A 21,020-nucleotide genomic window follows, 5' to 3' on the forward strand; every position below is an offset into this window, starting at 1 on the left:
ACAGACACCAGCCCCACCTCTTCCTCCTCCTCCTCCTCCTCAAACCAGCTCGCATCCCTTCCCCCCATCGCCCTAGTTACAATATAAAACTATACATCACTGATAATAATGTTGACATGTAGCTGTATAGCTGCTATCTTGGCCACGGCTCCCTCAGAAAAGAATTGCTGCCGTCTCAATAGGACTTGCCTGGTAACATAAAGTTTAATAAAAAATAATTACGAACAATGTGGCCCCTGTGGTGGGAATTTTGGACCATGTCAATAGTTTCTGTATAAACTGTTTAAGAATAAAGAGTCATCCGAACGAAATTAGGGTAATATATTTAAGCAATGAACATACAATAACAACATCCAACATCACTTGAGGGTGATTCTTTTTAAGTACATGTAAAACCGTTTGCATTGTAATGTCCGTAAACGCATGAACCAGCGCTCTTCGTTGCTATATCCCATAATTCCTTTCTATAATCAATCAATGTTCTGGAGCAGTACCTCAGGAGGTAGAGCGGGTTGGCTGGTAATTGCAAGGTTGCTTTTCGATCCTCGGCTCCTCCTAGCTGAGTGTCGCGGTGTCCCTGAGCACAACACCTCACCCTAACTGCTCCAGCTGGCTGTCACCTTGCATGGCTGACACCGCCTTCAGTGTGTGAATGTGTTCATGAATGGGTGAATGCAAAGCAATATTGTAAAGTGCTTTGGGTAAAAGCGCTATATAAATGCAGTCCATTTACCAGTATGGGTGGCGGCTGACGTCCCGGAGGGGAGCTTGACACAAGCCGCTATTCGCTATCTCAAATGAAAGCATAATGAGGTTGAAGGAGAGAGTTAATCATTTGGATGCTAAAAAAGGGTAGATAGTGAATTTAAACTGGACAATACCTTGTACTGTACTAACACATTACGTAATATATGTCTACCTGGATGTATGCTGGATAGATCAGTCGACCAGCCTACGCAGTGGACTGTAGCAGATGCTGCTCATCTATCCAACATACATCTAGTTGGACACCCCCACTAGTGATGTCACTAAGGCACAGGGAAGGGCATGTTTTCAAACGGCTTCTAATGGCTAATTATACTCACACCTGGTGGCATAATATCAACCCTTTAAATGTGCCGTAGGTTGAGTGAATGTTGATTCCATCTGCTACTAGAGAGTGAAATGCTCTGTGAGAAACTGTTCTGGTGAACTGCTCCTCTGGGAGGGACACAAGTTTACGCTGCTCACGGCCCAGCTGTTCTGATTGGTTTGGGAGGCCACCATACATGTCAATCACAGGCTTGCAGACGGCGAGATCATAGCGCCGCCACAGGGGACTGAAAGCACCATGAATATTGCTCTCCTCAGCTCTTTATCTTTACAACTCTTGAATCTTACCTACAGCCCCCTTAACTCCGAAACTTTAAATTCTTTAATTCTAAATAATTTAATTCTGGAGCATAACCTCCTTTTCATAATAATTAAATTAACTTCCAGAAAGATTTAAGGTTATACTCCTGTCAGAAGGGAAAATGATCAGTATAAAGTTGTAACGTCTCCCTGAATTGTATTAGAATTGTCCTCTGTCAAGGCAACACCGGATTTACCCAGGACCCTGTATTGACCGCAGCCGGCCCCCTGGATGGCCCCCCAGGACAGGCTAGTTCAGGGTCCCAGGACAGGCTAGTTCAGGGTCCCAGGACAGGCTAGTTCAGGGTCCCAGGACAGGCTAGTTCAAGGTCCCAGGAAAGGCTAGTTCAGGGTCCCAGGACAGGCTAGTTCAAGGTCCCAGGAAAGGCTAGTTCAGGGTCCCAGGACAGGCTAGTTCAGCGTCCCAGGACATGCTAGCTCAGGGGGCAGGACAGGCTAGATCAAGGTGCAGGACAGGCTAGTTCAGGGTCCCAGGACAGGCTAGCTCAGGGTGCCAGGACAGGCTAGTTCAGGGTCCCAGGACAGGCTAGCTCAGGGTGCCAGGACAGGCTAGTTCAGGGTCCCAGGACAGGCTAGTTCAGGGTCCCAGGACATGCTAGCTCAGGGTGCAGGACAGGCTAGTTCAGGGTGCAGAACAGGCTAGTTCAGGGTGCCATGGCAGCCGTCAGCCCCACACAGGCAGGGGATCTTCTCGTCTTCGATGGGGAACTTGTAGTCGTAGGTGATCTCCTCGCTGACGGCGATGGGCTGCCTGGAGTAGATGACGATCTTCTTCTGGGACTCCACCGTGATGATCTTAGCGTAGCAGTTGGGCTGAGGGGCAGAAGGACAGTTTGGTGTATCGTACAATGACCATTCCGTGTAACTCTTTATATAGACCATTGTTGTCATGAATATAACGTATTGCATTATAGAGCATCGTCTTTTATACCATGCTATAAATGAAAATACTTGATGCAGACCTATGTTAGCAGTTCTTTCTACTGAGTGACTGCTCAAGTAGGATATCTTCAGAAGTATTAGATTGTATTCAAGGGCGTAGGTTTGGTCTGAGCTTTGTTGTTCTCTAAAAAAAGTTCTAAAAAAATTAGAACTTATAAATGTGAAATGACTTAATAAAAATCCAAATGATAAAAGTAAAAAAAATTAATAAATAAAACCTTCCCAGGACACTACCAAGACCCCCCCCCCCCCCCCCCCCCACACACACACACACACACACTAAATGAAATAACGTATGACGCACGCCTGACTTTAACTTTATTTGATGCATTTTCTGTTGATGCATATGCAGTAAAACATTTAGCATAGCACCATTCCAATTGTACACGTATGCTTGGTAAGCAAAGACAAAGATTCCGTCCAGCTATTAAATTATAGAACAGATCTGTCTCAAAAGACGTATTTACATTGCCAAATATGCACGTCTTATGTGCGCCTTTTTCCCGGCATGGTCAGCAGGTAAATTGCGGCTTGAGCTAGCACCCCATTTCATCCTCCCGGACCCTACACACATGGGGGGGGGGGGAAGGGGGGTGTTGCTGCATTGTCTAGACAGAGACAACGCAGCGATATCAACATGAGTAGGTGTAGCTGGAGAAGGGCACGTGTTCATTCTATTGTAGTCTACGTAATACTATTGTATAGTCTACTATTGTTGTTTTTATAATAGCCATTTCACTACTTTCCTCAAATTCATGCGCTGAATAGTGACCGGGTTGTGCGTGTGTGCGTGTGTTTGTCTGTTGGGTTATCTGGATTATATAGGATGTAGCAAGCAAGTGATAACCAGTGATAACCAGATAAGACTGGGAGAGATGGTGCGATATATGAGAAAGACGCAGAGGAACCTTCCTCACTAGAAGCCGTGACCGAACCGGCTGGCAGTGTGTAAAAAGGAAGACGAATGCTGGGAGGCGGTACCGAAGTGGGTATTTAACCTTTTCTCCCGCATGAGGCACTTTTTTTTCGTTTCAACCTGAATATTGGTGGGGACATTTAAGTCGGAATTTGACATTGGTGGGGACACGTCCTTAGGTCCCAATGCAAATCTACGTCCTTGATTGTATTTATTAAATCTTAGTTATTATCACTTTTTTGTTTTATTATGTTTTATTAGGTAACGCGATATACTGCAGGTAAGTGATGCCTGGTTAAAGTATTCTCTCACCCAAATCTGCATATTGTTGTAACTTTACCCGAAACGCCCTTTACAAGCGGAGGAAGAGACATCCGTGTCCCCCTCGCAACCTGCCATTACAAAATATGTATATAAATGTGTACAAATGTGTGTTTTCAATGGTAACTTCAAGCCGTTGTTTAATCTGAGAATCTGCCAGCTTGTTGCCAGCCTTTTCACCTCGCACTGCAGTGCAGCCTATCATCGCTCATGCATTCGTATGAATAAACCAACAGCAATATGTGCAATAAATGTTTGAATTTATAGCATGAAAGGCTTTCTCCAGTCTCCCTTCATGCCAGTCTCCCTCCCTCCCTTCTAACCCTAACCCTAAAACACAGCCCAGCTGAAATACTGTACTACCATGGCAAATGATAGAGGCATCTGAACATAAATAACAAATACAATAGGTGTAGATATAGGGTATAATAACACATGTATTCTATTCTTAAAAATATGAGAATACATATGTAATTTAAGTAGAATAATCAAACAAATAACAAGAGGATTTGGCAGGCATGCTTAAAGGGCATGATATGAAATACCAAACTCATTTACGATGGCATGCAAGAACCTGGGCCGACTATTCGATTTCCTCCTCTAGTGTACGTGTATGTGACTAATCAATACAAACATACATAAATACGGCCCACTCACGTTGCAGCTGTGGTTGATGAAGCGGGCCAGGTTCCCACACTTGGTGGCGTCTATGATGGTGTCCTGGTCCACCCTGAACAGGTAGCTGCTCCCGATGCCCTGCTCCTCGTACTGCTTCTCCCGCATGTCCGCCATCACCTGCGGCTCGTCAAACACAGGGTGAGGTCCGGGTTGGTGACCCACCTGAACTAGCCTGAGGCCCTGTCTGTATAATGGAGGAGAGGCGGGGGACTAAGACAAGGTTAAGGGGGGTTCCTCTGAAACAACCCTTTCTGTTATATCGAGAGGCGGGGAATAACGGGGTCTATGGATGGGTTATAGTTAAGGGTAACTACGGTTATGACTGGTTGTATTTAGCTGTTTCATGTCATGGTTTGTGTTGGCGAGCATGTTGATTATGTGTTGGACAACTTGGTCTAATGACCGATGGCTTTAGATGGCAGTTTTAAATATTAGGTTAGATATGCTTATGTATTGGTGTTATGTGTGGTTATAAGTTCAACATTAACTTTGTATATCTAGATAGAAGTAATATATTGTTGTATCAATCGTTTTACCTTAAATGATGATTAAGGAAGTTTAGGTGTTGTCTACAATCTCGTCTACATAAGATTAGACTAGTGGTTGAAGCGAGGGACAGGTGTCTCTCACCTGTCTGATGGTCTGGCCCACATACTCAATGACCAGCTCGTCTGCTGCTATGGGTTCCAAGGCAAAGAGGCCCCAGTCGTGGATGTGGCTCCTGGCAAAACGGATCCTCTTCTTGCGGAACTGAGGATCGAAGAGAGAGAGAAAGAGAGAGAGAGAGAGAGAGAGAGAGAGAGAGAGAGAGAGAGAGAGAGAGAGAGAGAGAGAGAGAGAGAGAGAGAGAGAGAGAGATTGTTTAATCTTAACCTATTTTATGTCAGGTTTTCACTGCAGTTATAAATGCAAATAATCAGTGGAGAAAATAGCGAAAGATTTGCAATTTCTAACACTTTAGTGGCACTTCAGTTAACTATATGCAAATGAACGCGTAGTGCAGAGGGCAACGCTGCTATCAGAATTTGGATTATTCTGCTGCTGTCTGATCCGTGAGTTGACCTTCAGCTGGTTGAACTTGACCAGGTCGCTGTCACAGCTGAAGGAGGACAGCAGGCGGCGCTGTTCCGACCTGAAGTCGGAGCCGGCCCTGAGCGAGCTCTGAGGATGGGCTGACGTGGAGAAGCCCTGTGGGGTGAGAACAAAACACGCAGCCTTTACCCCAACCGACCCCAGGGAGCCCAGGATGTACCAGCGCTCTGTGTGAATGTGTGGACGTGCGGCTCAGCTACCAGTGCGCTGGTGGCCGGCGGCTCCGGGGCCAGTCGTGCGTCGTTCAGATTCTTGAGTTTCTCTGTCCGGCTGATGGTGTAGAAGCCCTCGCTGCGGGCGCAGCCGCTGCCGTGCTCGGCGTCGCGGTCCTCATCGCTCCCTGGGGTGCTGCTGGTCAGTGGTGAGGAGTCAAGGATGTCAACTAGTAACGTCACTGGGGTGGGCGGGTGTATGCAGTATGACCGAAAATAACCCAAGTTCATATTGTTGTTGAGTTCTTGCAACTGGTTGACATTTAATATCTAAGAACTCTAAGCTATGCATTGATCAACCACGCTGTGAAATGACATCTTTAAAGGATATGGGGGTGAGGCACCCACAGGGTGTCACTGAGCCAGCCCAGCCCGTTGTCCCGGCGCAGCAGCCTCTGGTGGGAGAGCAGCAGGAGCCGAGCGTCCTCCTCATCCAGGCCCTCCCTCCACACGTCGTGGAGGACCTCCGTCTCCTCGCACTGGGACCGGGACCAGGGGGGCGACCGGCAGGGAGGGGATTTAGACCACCTCCGTCGTCTCCGCTGGCGCACCCACCGTCTCCTCCTCTTCCTCCTCGCCCTCCTCTCCCTCTGCCACCTCCACTGCTCCCCGCTCTCCCGGCAGGCCCCCCTCTGGCCGTCACTGTGCAGGAGCCCAGGCATGTTCTCCAGTCCTTGGAGAGGCCTGGAGGCGGTTGCCAAGGTGACCCACGGGCCCTTGGAGGCCTGGGTCTCTGCTGAGGAGTCTGGGAGAAAGCGGTGGGGAAGAGGAGACCCTTCAGAGGGCGGACCACCCCTTCCTCCCATCTCCCCACTCCTCCTCCTCCTCCTGCGGGCGGGAGGTCCGTGGCGGAGGACAATGTCCCGGCCAGGGGTCCTGGGAGTTCTGACGTAGGGGTGGCTGCACAAGGACAGCGGGGGGGTAAACATCGCGGCGGTGGCCTCCTTCGAGGGACTCGCCGCTCCTCCTGGGGTGGCCGGGACCCTTGCGGAGGCGTGCGGGAGACCCCATCCTCTCCCCTCCTCCCTCCCCGGGGTCTTGGGCCGGTCCTGGTCGGTGGGGTACGAAGCGTGGAGCTCTGGGGAGGGGGAGAGCAGGGGGTTGGCCACCAGGCGTCCCGTCAGAGGCAGGGAGAGGAACTCGTCTGCGGAGTCCTCCCCGGCGACGCCGCGGCCGGGGGTGCGTGGTCGCTCGGCCGCCTCCGCAGCAGGGGGCGTCGGCTTGCCCCCCACCAGAAGGTCCGGGTCGCCGTACCCCAGGGAGCCGGTCGGGGTCGGCGGCCGCAGGGTCTCCAGGGTCGCCGGTGAGTCCGGTCTCCACTCCGGGCTGTCCATCGGCAGGTCGAAGGTGGCCTCCATCCCTGCAGAGATTAAAAAAAAGAAATACATTTACAAAAGATTGTCCTTTAGTTCTTGGGAGTATACGTATTTGAACATCTCTGATGGTCTTCTTCTTTGCCTTGTATGAAGGGAGACTGGAGGGGACCCGGGTGCAAGCCTGCTGGGTAGTTCTCCAGCAACGGGTCCAGCAGGTCCGTGTATTGGTCTTTCCCAGGACTCTCTCCTTCCAGACCATCGTACCAGTCCTGCAGTCCGGTCAGCTCCAGCCTGGCCCCCGGGGTGAGAGGGGTCTGCGGGGTCTGGGGTGTCTGGGGAGCCCGGGGGCTGGCAGGGGAGTCCAGGTCTATCCGCTCCTCGTCCGATGATATAACAATGTAGCCTTCATCGCTGTCCGGCTCTTTGCGGTTATAGTCTTCCTCCTCAGAGCTGAGGTCACAGTCGGAGGAGGCCTCGATGCTCTCAGAGCCTGAGACTGAGGCGCTGGAGACCGATGAGCCCTCCATGCTCTCAGAGCCAGAGGCCGAGGGGGCCTTGTTGCTCTCGGTGCCTGAGATTGAGGAGCCGTAGACTGAGGAGCCATCGCTGTCCTCCCAGAAGCTGCTGCACACCTCTGAAAGAGACTCTGGAAGAGAAGAGAGATTAACCACTGCAGAGGCAAGAGTTTATTTATCTAAAGCAGTGTGTCCCCCAGAAAATGTCTTAGTCAAGGTGGTCAAGGAGTGGGGGGGGGGGGGGGTTGAGTTTGCACGACTATTGTTTTGCACAGTATCATCAATACATTATTTACCTTTATTTTTTGTACCTGATGGAAGTATATTTTCTTTCCCTACGAGAGTTTTGCACTTTGTTAATGCATAATAATTGCAATATATGACATATATATATATATATATATATATATATATATATTATTTTTTTTATACATTGGTAGACAAGGCGGGGCCCTATTTTTGTTAAGGCGGCCACCTTAACCATACCATAGTACTGGGGGAAAGTATGTTTTTGGTTGATCAGCAAGACCACGGTTCTATATCTGAAGCATGACCTGTCTTTATAAGAACTGAGGTGGGCTGATAATATGGCATACGCCAGAAGCTTGGTAAGCTTTATTTTCACGATTTATGTCAACATTTTGATAAAGGATTTGCTTGGTTTTTCTAAGACCATTAATTGTTGACATCGTCTTTGTTGCAATGTAAGTCAGAAAGCCATTGACATCCATTATATTCCAGATGTGTTTAGCAGCTCAAATCACTGTATCTAAGTTCTTTCCATCACAGGGAAGTGAGTAAGAAATACCCTGGCTTGGTAGTTATCTCCAGTAGTGCACAAAAACAAACAAATCCAGAGGTTTTGAGTCTTTGTTTACAAGACTTTGAGACGAAGAAGTGCAGTTCAAGTCACAGCTATGGGAGATGCTGCATGCTAGTTTGGAATAGAATGGATGCCAATTAGAGTTGTAATAATATCAGGATTATGACTTAGATACGATACCTGCGTGAATATTGAAATACCAATACTGATACTATACCAAGGCAAACACCTCAAGCATCCGGAGAGGATTGGTATTGAGTGGTTTGTTTTCAGTCTACTTCAGTGCACTAATGTAATGTGAAGGCTGATAATCCTGGGATTGAGCTTCATCACCATGAAGTGGAAGATTTACAGTTCATGTAATTTATAGTCGTTATTTTCATGCTCTATACCAATTTTTAGGGTTTTAGGGCTAACCCTTTTTACATAGTTAATTTTATAACATTATTCATTTTATGATTGTTAATAATTAGATCATGGTCATAGTGTCCATAACGCTTTTTCATGCAGTAATCTGAAGTGTCCTATACTGTACTTGTTTTTGTTGTATTTATAGTTATCTTTATATATTTGCAACCAGCATCATTTTCCCGTTGTGGCCTTGCACCCTTTATATTAAAAAAAAATTGGTTCTTCGTAATCAATGATAATATATTTAGGAGACGGTGAAGTTCTGTACGGCCGGCACGTGGCAGTGGAGTACCTTTAGAGATGGTAATGACAACCCCAGTCTGAAATCTTTCGTACCCCCGTCCCCCCTGTTTTGATGGAGAGAACCTCTCTCGTTGCATCAGGATTCCACAAGCGTTTTTTAATTTTCGATACACGTTTGAAGAGATTAAAAAGGCTAGCGCAAACAGGGCCATTTAATCATACCAGTATATATACAATGTTAGTATCATACCGCTGTCTGAGAAACACTCAGTACTGGAGATGACCTCTTCATGCTCCGTCTGACTTTGTACATTCTGGTTCTCCATCTCATCATGGTCCTCTGTGTTACACTGACACAGATAAAACATACACACGCATTTTTAACTTTTAAACAGTTTATACATTCACAATGACATTAGGGGTTGATTTGTGAATCGTATGAGATCTATTCTCCATATGTACCCTTACTTTTACCTTATTCGTCATTTGAATTATATTGTTTAGTTATTAAGTTTAGTTAAGGTGGAAATGCGTTACATTTTGATCAACACAGATCATTGTCCCATTTGGCCACCTATAGTATAGGGCCTGTACATCAGAATGCATCGTGGGATTTTTATTGGAAATGCCCATGTAGAGTAAGAGAGAGAGAGTTGTAGTTACTTAGGCCAAAACAATCTTTGCTTGACTCGCATGAGTCAAACAAAGGCAGTTTTCCTTTCAAACACAACAATGACACCCCCAAATGACAAACGATTTCACAATTACTTATGAAACAATGGTCAAAACATCAATACTATCATAAACATTCCTAATGCTCCTATGCTTCCAAAACAGAGGCGGTCCTTGCGATGTGACGTCACGATGCACACACCCTTTACGATTGGTTGTACGATGGCCCTTTCTAACCTGGGTGAGAGGAGCTGCCCTGACCGCTCCGGAACGCTCTTCTTCCTCCTGGTGGTGAATCTCATTCTCCTTCGTCTTCGCAGCGCCACCTTCCTCCGCCTCGTCGTCGGAGTCGTCCAGCAGCAACGGCCGGGCGTGCCTCCGTCTGAGCGCTGCACCGCCGCCGCTCCACGCGTCAGCCGTCTCCGACCTGAGCTCGTCGCCATCACGTACCTTCTCTGGTTCTGATACGTGTGCGATGTAGAGGCAGAGGGTTTAACGTTCAGTCATTCAACATTCACTCATTCAACAATCACTCATTCAACATACTCTCATTCAACATTCACTCATTCAAAATTCTGTCATTCAACATTCATTCAACCAACATTCAGTCAATCAACATTCAATCATTCAACATTGAATCATTCAACATTCACTCATTCAACATTCACTCATTCAACATTCACTCATTCAGCATTCACTCATTCAACATTCACTCGTTCAACATTCACTTGTTCAACATTCACTCATTCAACATTCACTCGTTCAACATTCACTTGTTCAACATTCACTCATTCAACATTCACTCATTCAACATTCACTCGTTCAGCATTCACTCGTTCAACATTCACTTGTTCAACATTCACTCATTCAACATTCACTAATTCAACAATCACTCATGCAACATTCATGTTGAAGTCTGCAGTACTTCCAACGACTTACCTGTGTTTTCAGGTGGAACGTTGTGCTGATGTGGAGGTGACGTGTGTTGTGTGTTTTGTGAGGCCTCTGAGGTGCCGGGGTCAAGTGATTCTTTCCTTTTCACCTGCGTCAAGCAAGAGAGAGAGAGAGAAGGTATGACGTTGTGACAGCTTCCGTGCCACGCTGAGTGGTTTTGGATAACAATAGTAATAATACATTTTAATTAAAGGCACCCAAGGGCGCCTTTAATTAAACTATCTAGAGTTAAAAACAGCAAGAGCTAGCACAGCCAACAGCATGATCAAAACAAGACATAAGGTGGGGAGACACAGGCAGGAGGGGGGGATGAGAAGAGGAGCACCATGGGGAAACAAGGGGAAACACACGGTAGGGTGGACATTAACAGTCCCCATTACATCCTCATGGATGCTACCTTGAAGGAGGGCAGTTGAACTGGTTTATGCTGGCCGATGATCGGGCATAGTGGCTTCTTTGGTTTAGCCCTCTGTTCAAGTCTTCCTGAGCCTGTCTGTAAAGGGACCTCGAATATCTTGGAGAAAAACAAAATCAAACCATAGCATTACCACTTTCTTTCATATTACTCAGCATGGCTGTTTAATAGATTCGTAAGGAACGTGCAACATCTGCCTTTTCAATAAAATCCCATGCAGACACAACCTACTTTAGACTTCTGCTCCTGGTCGTCCCACCATTTGTCAAAGGCCTTGAAGGCCACCACTTCCACCATTCTGCGTGTGATGTCCTTCTTAATGATGGACGACAGCTCTTCCATGAACACCTGTATAACCTTCTCCACGGTCCCTCTGTTAGGGTCCTCCCTTCGGGGCTCATACCCTGGCGGAGGCACGAAGGGGTTGAAGCGGAGCAGGGGCAGACCGGCCCAGGGGGCGCTGGCCTGCCCTGGCAGGCTGGGCATGCCCAGGTGCTGGGGGGGTTGCACGTGTAAAGGGTACGAGTGCCCAGGATGCACAGCAGCAGCGGGCGGTGCCATAAGTGTTGGACGCGGCCCGAGCAAAGTGGGTGGTGGTGGAGGGATGGACGGAGGGGGTCTGGCGATGCCACAGCCCGGGCCCAGAGAGGGAGGCGGGGGCCAGCAGGGTGGAGGAAAGGGGATGGTGCCATTGGGCAGGCGCAGAGGGAACAGGGGAACAGAGGGGGGGATGGAGGGAAGGGGGAACCTGAAGTGGGGGGTTGGTATCCGGGCGGGGCCAGGGAAGCAGGGGGGAGGAGACTGGAAGGTTCCGTTGGATGTGAACACTGCAGACCTTCTGCTCGCAGGGCTCCTCTTGTCCTGCTTGACATAGCGATCCTGTGAGTGGGAAGAGGAAGAACAGAACAAACCGGTGGCAGTTTTAGGCCTCAAGACGTCCACCAACATTAGATGCTGTAATCACTACTGTAACACAAATACTGCTGTTTCAGCACAACATCCTCTACAGAGACTCTTACCTCTGATCTGAGTCTTTTTGAGTGTTGAGGATTCACCCTCCTCCCTGTATTTCTGAGAGGGGACAGCAGGGGAGACGGAGTGACTCTCAGGAGAGAGGCCACTGCCTGGACCGTCTCGTCCTCCTCCTCGTCCTCAGGGACAGGAGATGGGCTAACGGCCCCGGAACGGCGGCTCGGCGTCAGGGAGCCGGTGCCGGTCCACGCCGAGTCCACCGACACCGGGTCTGAGGCCGGGCGGGACTGAGAAGAGCGGTGTGCAAAAAAGGCTGTCTGCGGTTCCTCCACGCCCTCTGCACCGTCTCCGGCGGGTAACGTGGAGGAGGGGAAGGAGGCGTCGTCGGCGCCACGGCTCTTGTTCAGCAGCATCTCGATGCGGGAGTCCAGGCTCTCCGACTCATCGCGGAGGCCCCCCGGAGAGGCGGCGACCGGAGAGGGCGGTAGCTCCGTGACGCACGGACGGAACGCCGGGGGGGAGAGCGCTCCGTCATCCCGGTCGGAGAAGCCGTTTGTGCCGAGGAGTTGGGAGGGCGAGCAGTGGCCGAGACTGAGGGCGGTGGTGACGACCCCTTGAGATCTGGAGGGGAAGAAGCTGGAGGAGGGATCTGTGGGCCCTCCACCTGAGGGCGGCGAGTTCTCGACACACGAAGCCGCTTGCGAACCGCTGTCTGCCCCCAGTGTCTGGCTGAAGAGCGGCAGCGGCGGCTGCGGGCGGAAGTGCTTGAAGAGGCAGCTGAGGTACGAGGCTTTGCAGTGTCTTCCGTTGTGCCTCCCTGGTTTGCGATAGACTTCCCGTCGGGACACGGTATGGATGGTGTGCGCGGGGGGGTCCCCTTGCTGGACGGGGGTGGCCTGCCGGCTGGAGTAGCAGGAGTCCTGTGAGAGGGGTGTCCCGGAGAGGTAAGGGGTGCAAGGGGTTCCCTGAGAACGAGGGGTCAGGCCGAAGCTTTGAGGCGTGTCTTGGCAGATGCTGGAGTAGGCTGTGTCCAGAGACAGAGGGGTACTGATGCTGGTGGGACTGCAGATGAAACTCTCTCTTCCTGGAGGTTTACAGCCCTGTTGAGACTAAGTGTGTTAGATAACGTAAGACGATCAATAGATTCATTTATGTTGAATTTGGCAATGACTTTAGCAACCATAGCATAAAAACATACTAATACATTGTAATAGAAATATGTATTTATTCAGGGGATGGTTGATTGTTTAAATACACAGTATTGTTGTTTTTCATGTAAAAATTTTAAGAAAACAGCAAATTACCGGTAAAGTGTCAATAAGACTTTGAAGGCTTTGCTCATTGCTTCCCACTGGTAATGTCCAAGGGGTATAAATTCCATCTACTAGAAGTTTGAAGTAACGCTTCCGGTTTTCACCTGCGGGAGGTATGGAGGACTAACTGGTTAAAATTAACTAATGGTATTTTGGTCAGCAACAAGAAGATATAATGTCGAACATCACAATAAATCAACTTAAGAAAAGTATCAGGTTTATTGATGTGTGAGACCTACCTTTTGGATCGACCTCTACGTGGATGATGTTCCCCATCACGGACGTGTCATGGAGGTGTCGTACAGTGTCTCTCGCAGCCTTGACAGTGTCAAAAATCACTTTTCCGATTCCTAAATGCTTTATGGTCTTAGGGTTGTAGAATATTTCCACTTCGTCCACTTCACCATACTTTTTGCACATTTCAGTCAAGAACGCTTCCTTCACGTTGTCATTTAACCGGGCAAACGTCACTTCTTTAGGAGGAACTGGACCCACATAGTACTCGTCGATCTAAACAAAAATGAGAAACACAAACAAATATATGAATAACAATCTTAAACTTGTTCTTAATCGTGCATCAGTGAATATAATACTTTGCTACCTTATATTTAGGAATCGCTAACTCAGCGCTTGTGCACTTGCTCCACAGGCGACAGATGCGAGGATCACGAACAGTTTCCACGGGGAACACTCCTAGGTCGTCCACCTGCAGAGGGAAACCAGTCAACCAGCCTGCTTATTCCGAGGGAAACCAGCCTGCTTGCTTATGCAGAGGGGAAACCAGCCTGCTTATTATTGCGTTGAAACGGCGCCTGCCTGTGGGAATAGCGCGCTACGTAGGCTACAATGTTTATTTTAATTTGTTATTTCATTTAAATATGGATTGAAGATAAATGAAACTCTTACGGGGATGTTGAAAGAGTGTCCATCGTAGCGATATACTTTGTACAATCCATTCGTCAACAAAGGGTCTATAATGAGCTTGCAACTTTTCCACTGCTGAGGCGCTCTCTTTCTGTCAATGCTGTGTTGTTCGCTTTCCATTGAATTCGTCAAACCTGAAAATATAACCAGACACACACATGGTATTAACAACAACAATGCACAACAAGTCCATCCGTTAGAGCTGGCGGTGCTGAGTAAAAGACGTCCTCCATTATAACACACCCCAACAGGTGATGGAGAGCATCACCTGTATCCTCCATACTAAAAATAGATTTGATGTTGGTTATTTCGACGAAGTTACACAAATAATAACACCCATAACTTGAATCAAAACAAAGAAAGTAATTTAAAAGATTCTTACCTCGACTAAGGTTTCATCCTTGGAGGGACCTGCATGTTCCTCGGTCGTGATTCGCGATGTTAGGGACGTGCTACGGTGGTTCAGGTGCGCGCATTGATCTTTCCGCGAGTGACGCGTGAACTTGTGCATGGAGACACAAGGGACATATAGATCATATGATGTTGCCATAAACAACAAACAATAATAAAGAGGCATTTCGTGGCACATCTGTTTGTGGTGGACCATGTAGAAAGCTTTTCGAGGATTTTTGAAGTAGCCTATCTTAAAATAAGCACAGACGAAATACAACAAAAGCTTTAAAATACTAAAATAAACCTAAAATAAAATATGAGAATATATTACGTATACAAAAGTACTAAAATTAATTTAATAAAGAGCACAAACGAATGGTAAAATTCAGCTTACGGGCAATAAGTCCAGAACATTGCTCTTTCTATAATAGTATATAATCGTTGATTATATTAAATAAATACCTTTAGCAATGCAGTATTCTTTTCCTACAAAGAACGTGTTTCTACAAAATCCTCTAGACGTCGCACTTTTTCTATAGTTTTTTTATACATTTTCTTCAGCAATAACATTCTCAGAGGAATGAAACAGACTTATGTCAAAGCTCAGCATAACTCCCTGATAAAGCCGTAAGCAATTGGTTTCAGAGAGGCTTCCTATGGGTAAATGAGAGTGAAATTAATCATTTAACAGGGGACATGGAATTATAACTGGGGTCATTTTCTTCATTGTCCACACTGACAAGATGGCTGTTAAAAATGCACCATATCGCCATAGAAATATATATGAATTTAAATAGATCCATAAAAATCTAATAAAAAAAAAATAAAAAAAACTTTCACAAACGAACAAAGTCATTGACTTAAAAAGACAGACAGGAGGAAACAGATCTAAATAAGGAAGCAGTTACAAGTTCCTGTCTTCAAACCTTGGTCTACATTTTTAAAAGCCCTACATTGAGTTAGATCATCTTACTGGAAATAACAGTATCATCATACAAATGAAACTGCATCAGAAACCTTTTTACATAGGTTGCAAACATAGTGAAGCCAAAACCGAGCCTTGTGGGACCCCTGGGTCATACACTTGATGAAGCTCCGTCAAATTGAACAGTGGCCTTTTAAAGAGGTTATTATAAAACCAGCCAACAGCCGTGAAGGCATTTAAAAGGTTGATGTAAAGACTGTCACAGACATTTTGGGGTCTTCTTGCTGTGATGGTACTGTGGTATTTCCTAAAGCCAGACTGGTACATGAAAGGATATTAGCACTCAGGAACTCCTTTCGTTTGTAATTGATCATTCCTTCAAGGACCTTTGATAAGACGGTCAAGTTGGAAATAGGACTGTAATTAAATTAATTAAATCTGTCTTCATAGGAAGAGCAGAGTTCCCATGTCACCAACATGTTCAGGTTCGAATTCTATTGATAGAGCCTAGCCTGATAGAAACATACACAAAGTCGTACATAATGTGATCTCCAACCTAAAACAAAGAATAGGTTGTTTACCAGGTTTTCTATCCCACAATAAAGTGTTCTTGACCTCAAGGTCACCTACTAATAACATCATTTATAGGGCTAGATTTATAGTATATTATCTGATATTTTAGTAAACCTTAATGCCCTGATTCTTATTAGAGACCAGATGTCTCTGTCTCCCCCCAAAGTCATGCTGTGCCCCAATGTTTGCGTCAATTGAATGTCCTAGACCCCCATATTGATATTTTTTGTAAGTTTGCCTTTTAGACTGCTTTTCTTCTGCCTTTAACTTTATTGATCGTATTCATGCTTGAAAGACCTTTAACGGAGTATTGTGTCATGATTATCTTGAGGAGTTTTTGTATGGATTTCTTTCAAGGGAAACAAAGTGGCCATTTGGCGGAAATAAAATGCACATTTATCGAGTTATTCCCACTGAGGATATAACAAATGTATCTATTTTTGACGTTTGGTCATGTGAGACAATTTCCTGTTGTAACATATCATTTTGTGCCTTCAAACTTCCTGGAAGCATTTATTTGTGGTCGATCCTTGATAGCAAAGAAAGCAATGACAGACAATGCCAAAGTCATGAGATCAACATTGTATTCATAAATACTATGTTAAGTTTTGTTTGAAAGTCAAAACTCATCCGTTTTATTTTATTTCATCAACCAATCTGACAAAAGTACCTCTTAGTTCAAGTTTTTAATTATGGGGTTTGAAAAAACAGCTTTATGTATTAATAGCTGTCCAAGAGGCAGTATGTCAAGTTTGAAAAACGTAAAACAATAAACTGTAGTCCATGAATTTTAGTTTTCCACATGACATTCCAAATGAAATTATAGAACCTATTTAATCACAATTGTCTCTCATTTCCAAAATAAAGATCATACTCCATATATGGACCATAGAAGTATTTCAATTTACTATAAAATATTCACCATATCACACCATGCATTTAAAATAAGCCTACATATAGCAAATATTTTCAAATACTTGAAAGGTGTATCACCTAATAAAATAAGTTTTCACTAAAACCAATAAATAACACATTAAGGCAGTAGGAAAAAAAACTTGTCTTTTAGGATGTTTCAGATAATACAAATATAACTTGAGAGACCAAAACTTAAAAAATGATTTAATATTTTCTTTATAAGCAATCAATGATGTTTTGTACTATCCTTACAGTATTCAATTGTTCTTTGGCATTTGTCTTAATCAATTTAAATGTCAGCAGCCCTAAAAAACAAGTTATTTTGTAAACACTTGTTTATTATGATCAATGACACAAATATAATAAAATAAGTGCCTTCTGCTTAAGAGTATAAAAATATATACTTTCTTTGCCGAGGTGTACCCATTGCGCTGAAAGTTTTCAGTGTAGAAAGTGGATCAAGTTCAGCTAGATGGATCTATTACACTTGGATGGAGATATTCTGATTTACATCCAACAGGGTAAACAACACACACACACACACACACACACACACACACACACACACACACACACACACACACACACACACACACACACACACACACACACACACACACACACACACACACACACACACACACAGAACAGGGCTGCAACGATTAGGCAATTAAACGATCGACAGAAGATAAATCGAATGTAATTAACTACAAATATCAAATCTGTTCTGCTTAATGCTACATAAATATTTGGTTCAATTTAAAATTAACACTTCTGTTTTTCTAATTTACACTAATTTTTCCGTTTTGCAAATTTACACTATGGTAACTTGTGGTGGGCTTCGGCTATCATACATCACATTTATATGTGCCTAGATTAATAAATGTAATAATAAATTACCTTTGTAACTAATCGACTATGAAAACAATTATTCATTGCAGCCCTTAATGTGCAGTAATTCCACATTCATACCACTTCTAGCTGCCTACTAGTAACACATCACAGTTACTGTGATGTTGCATTGCAGCGTGATAACAAAACACTAAAATATAAACAAGCTGCCGTTGTTTGCAACACCAAGGGACATTTACAGTAATAAATGTTCCTATACAGTACAGCATGACTGGAAGGCCAATGAGCTTAGGATATCCATATCCCTTGGGCAGCCCTGTGTTGTTGAAGAACAACATATTGACCTAATTATAAGTACTGGACTTGAATAAAAGGAACATGGCAATTTGTAGTTAAGATCTCTTTGGCAAAATGGGAGAATCCCGGCCTTTAAAGGATGTAATATCTCCACCAATAAAGGATAAATACTGGGTCCCTACCCCTGAGGCTAAATTCACATACGCCCCTCACTTCAACTGCAATATCCATGCAGTTTCCATGCGAGTAGGGAGAAGAAATAACCCAAAGTACATCAGTTATGTAACAGATACAGTACCACAACGCATTCTGTGATTACAGTAGTCTAACTGTGGCAACAATGCACATCGCAAAACAGCATGCATGAACAAAAGCATCACCCAATCAAAAGTATCCCTGGGCTTTCTGCCAGTGCCGGAAGAGCAGTTACCCTAACCCTGACCCTGCACACTAACTTGACCTCTTCAATGAATTAAGCCTTGATGGCATTTCCAAAACATAAAACAACAATCACACGGCAGTCCTTTAACAGTTCCCAGATAAGCCTTATGGCAGACGACTATGAGTCCAGCGACAATAACCTTGACAACAGAGATCCGATGAGATATAAAGTGGAGAGCAATGAACATGCAAGGTGGACTGAGCTAAAATTCTAAACCAGTGAAACTAAAAACACCACCACTCATCCCCCATTTCGTAGAGAATAAAACATTTCTTATCGTTATGACTACATCCCAAAGTCTTGGGCGGGTCCCCCCTCTAGACCATGGGGAAGTGGACCGACCCCTGGAGGTCATCGGCCGCCTCGCCCCCGTGGTCCAGCTGGTTCTGGAGCTGGATCACGCGCTCCAGCTCCTTGATCTGCCGGTCCGTCTTGTGGCTGACCAGCGTGCGGTAGAAGTGAATAGCGAACATGATGAACACCACGCCGAAGGGCACCATGATGCACGTGGAGGCTATGGCGGCCGCCTCGCCGGGGCTGATCTGCCCGTTGTCCTTGTCCTCGGGGCGCCGCAGCGGCAGGAACTTAACCCAGCACAGGAGCACCACCTCCGTCAGGAAGAGCAGCGTGCCGATGACGGTGGAGAAGGCCCAGGCCAGCTCAATGTGCCGGTGCATGCGCTCGTGCGGGGATTCGTTGACCGAGTTCAGGTTGTGGACGTTGCTGACAGCCTCGAGGTTGGGCAGGATGCAGGTGCTGATCATGAGTGCGAAGAGGTGCACCGCCACCAGGATGGTGGTGCAGGCGCTGAAGGCGATGAGGAGCCCAGGGGGGTACTCGTGGTTGGGGTCCAGCTGGACCTCCACCATGGCAACCTGGCAGGTACAAAAAACAGTTATAACAGTAGTGTTACGTAGTCTAACGACAGTGATCTCTGATACTTTACTAACTCAAGAATCTACAAAAATTCCATCGACTCCCACGTGCCATGCTTGGCTGGTTACGCTGGCCTAAATGACTAAAGCTTTACTAAAATCTTTATTTAACAACACAAGAAATGGATATTGTACTTACCAGTACATTCTTAATTTGTTTTGATTGTTAAAGACTAGTTTTGAGAATATTTGGCCATTCCTCTAAATCCTATCACAATAATAATATCAAAAAGCATGTTGAGTTTGAATATCACATCCTATGGATCCTCATGTTGTCACTTGTGGTCTATCACTGCAGGACGTGGTGGGTACAACCATGCTGGCCACCAAGGGCGTCACAAGTCGATGTAGCTGTTCATTGAATGCATTAAACAAGACATAAATATCACACTGACCTTTTAACGCACGACGTTAAAAGGGCCGTGTATAGTATAGGATACTTACCATGGCGAAACCTGACAAAAGAGCAGAGGTACGACTCGTAGCTTTCAGCTTTGCTCTACTCAAATAAAGTTTTCTCCATGACAGCGCCTGCAAGGAGTGCTCGTTCAAACTCATTCCGCCAGATGCTTATGGCTTTACTTATAGTTTGAAATATAGTCCCCTGTGAATGTCAGATGCCCTCGTTGGATACGTTGCATGTAATAATGGGTATTCTTGAAAAGTTCTTTTTTTATTAAAGATGTGTCAAAAGTTTCCTGCAACAGCTGACTGACAAAACATATTCAGGAAGTAGAAGTTACCCACAATTCACTTTGTTTACCGTAGCGCACTCAGTACCGTGCTCCTAGGAGCACTCTGCCCCCTTGTGGTGAAGCGAAGCATAACCTCTGTATGGAGAATAACTTTGTAAAAATGTATGCCTACCTGACCAACCCACTTCGAGGCGTGTACCCTATATGAAATGTTCACATGTGGATGGCACTGGCGTTTCTGAGGGGGCACGTGCCCCATTGAAAAAAGCTTGGCCCCTGTTTCAAAATAATTGAATTAGTGAATGTATTTAGCAAGTGATGATATACAGACTTATGACACCATCTCAATGTCCTTTGCAATTAAGGAATATCTAACCGTATCTATTTTTTGTTACAATCAATATGACAATTAAAAATACTTTGTTTTTTTTTAGAAAGTAAAGATAAGAATTGAAAGGTTATTTTCTTAATGGTGTATTAAGTTCTTTGCTTAATGGTGTGTGTTATGCCTTAAGCAGTAAATTACTTCATTCTAACCTTTAAAAACATAGGGACAAACATTGCCACATGAATGACAAAAATGTACAATGTTCGGAAAAGCGCTGGCCAAAGAACCACTGAGGTTGAATGGTTCTCAACATGCTTCTAAATACCCACTGAGGTTGAATGGTTCTCAATATGCTTCTAAAGAACCACCGAGTTTGAATGGTTCTTAACATGGTTCTAAAGAACAACTTAGGTTGAATGGTTCTCAACATGGTCTTACTTCCCTCTAGAACTGACTCAGTCTGACCCTCCAGATGAAACAGTCTCAAACAGCCCCTGTGATGGGATGAGATCATGGCAGGCTACACAAACTTT

The 21,020-nt window shown here is 45.4% G+C and overlaps 2 protein-coding genes across 2 annotated transcripts; both read right to left on the minus strand.

The window, feature by feature from the left end:
* Positions 1 to 320: 320 nt before the first annotated feature.
* On the minus strand, positions 321 to 14,308 carry LOC115545827 (histone-lysine N-methyltransferase SETD1B-A-like). Its single transcript, XM_030359272.1, has 16 exons — positions 14,115 to 14,308; positions 13,810 to 13,914; positions 13,448 to 13,718; positions 13,200 to 13,312; positions 11,979 to 12,995; positions 11,155 to 11,802; positions 10,494 to 10,596; positions 9,792 to 10,015; positions 9,157 to 9,232; positions 7,033 to 7,536; positions 5,906 to 6,934; positions 5,563 to 5,729; positions 5,333 to 5,458; positions 4,901 to 5,020; positions 4,250 to 4,387; positions 321 to 2,226 (listed from the first exon to the last, which is right to left on the minus strand). Exons 1-16 carry the CDS (start codon positions 14,250 to 14,252, stop codon positions 2,053 to 2,055), a joined length of 4,953 nt encoding a protein of 1,650 aa, XP_030215132.1. The 5' UTR covers positions 14,253 to 14,308; the 3' UTR covers positions 321 to 2,052.
* A 2,382-nt stretch (positions 14,309 to 16,690) lies between these two features.
* On the minus strand, positions 16,691 to 20,220 carry orai1a (ORAI calcium release-activated calcium modulator 1a). The gene is made up of 2 exons (XM_030359182.1): positions 19,909 to 20,220; positions 16,691 to 19,404 (listed from the first exon to the last, which is right to left on the minus strand). The coding sequence occupies exons 1-2, from the start codon at positions 20,020 to 20,022 to the stop codon at positions 18,847 to 18,849; spliced, it is 672 nt and encodes a 223-aa protein (XP_030215042.1). The 5' UTR covers positions 20,023 to 20,220; the 3' UTR covers positions 16,691 to 18,846.
* Between the last annotated feature and the right edge of the window lie 800 nt (positions 20,221 to 21,020).

Source organism: Gadus morhua, chromosome 6 (genome assembly GCF_902167405.1).
Source record: "Gadus morhua chromosome 6, gadMor3.0, whole genome shotgun sequence".
Taxonomy (NCBI): Eukaryota; Metazoa; Chordata; class Actinopteri; order Gadiformes; family Gadidae; genus Gadus; species Gadus morhua.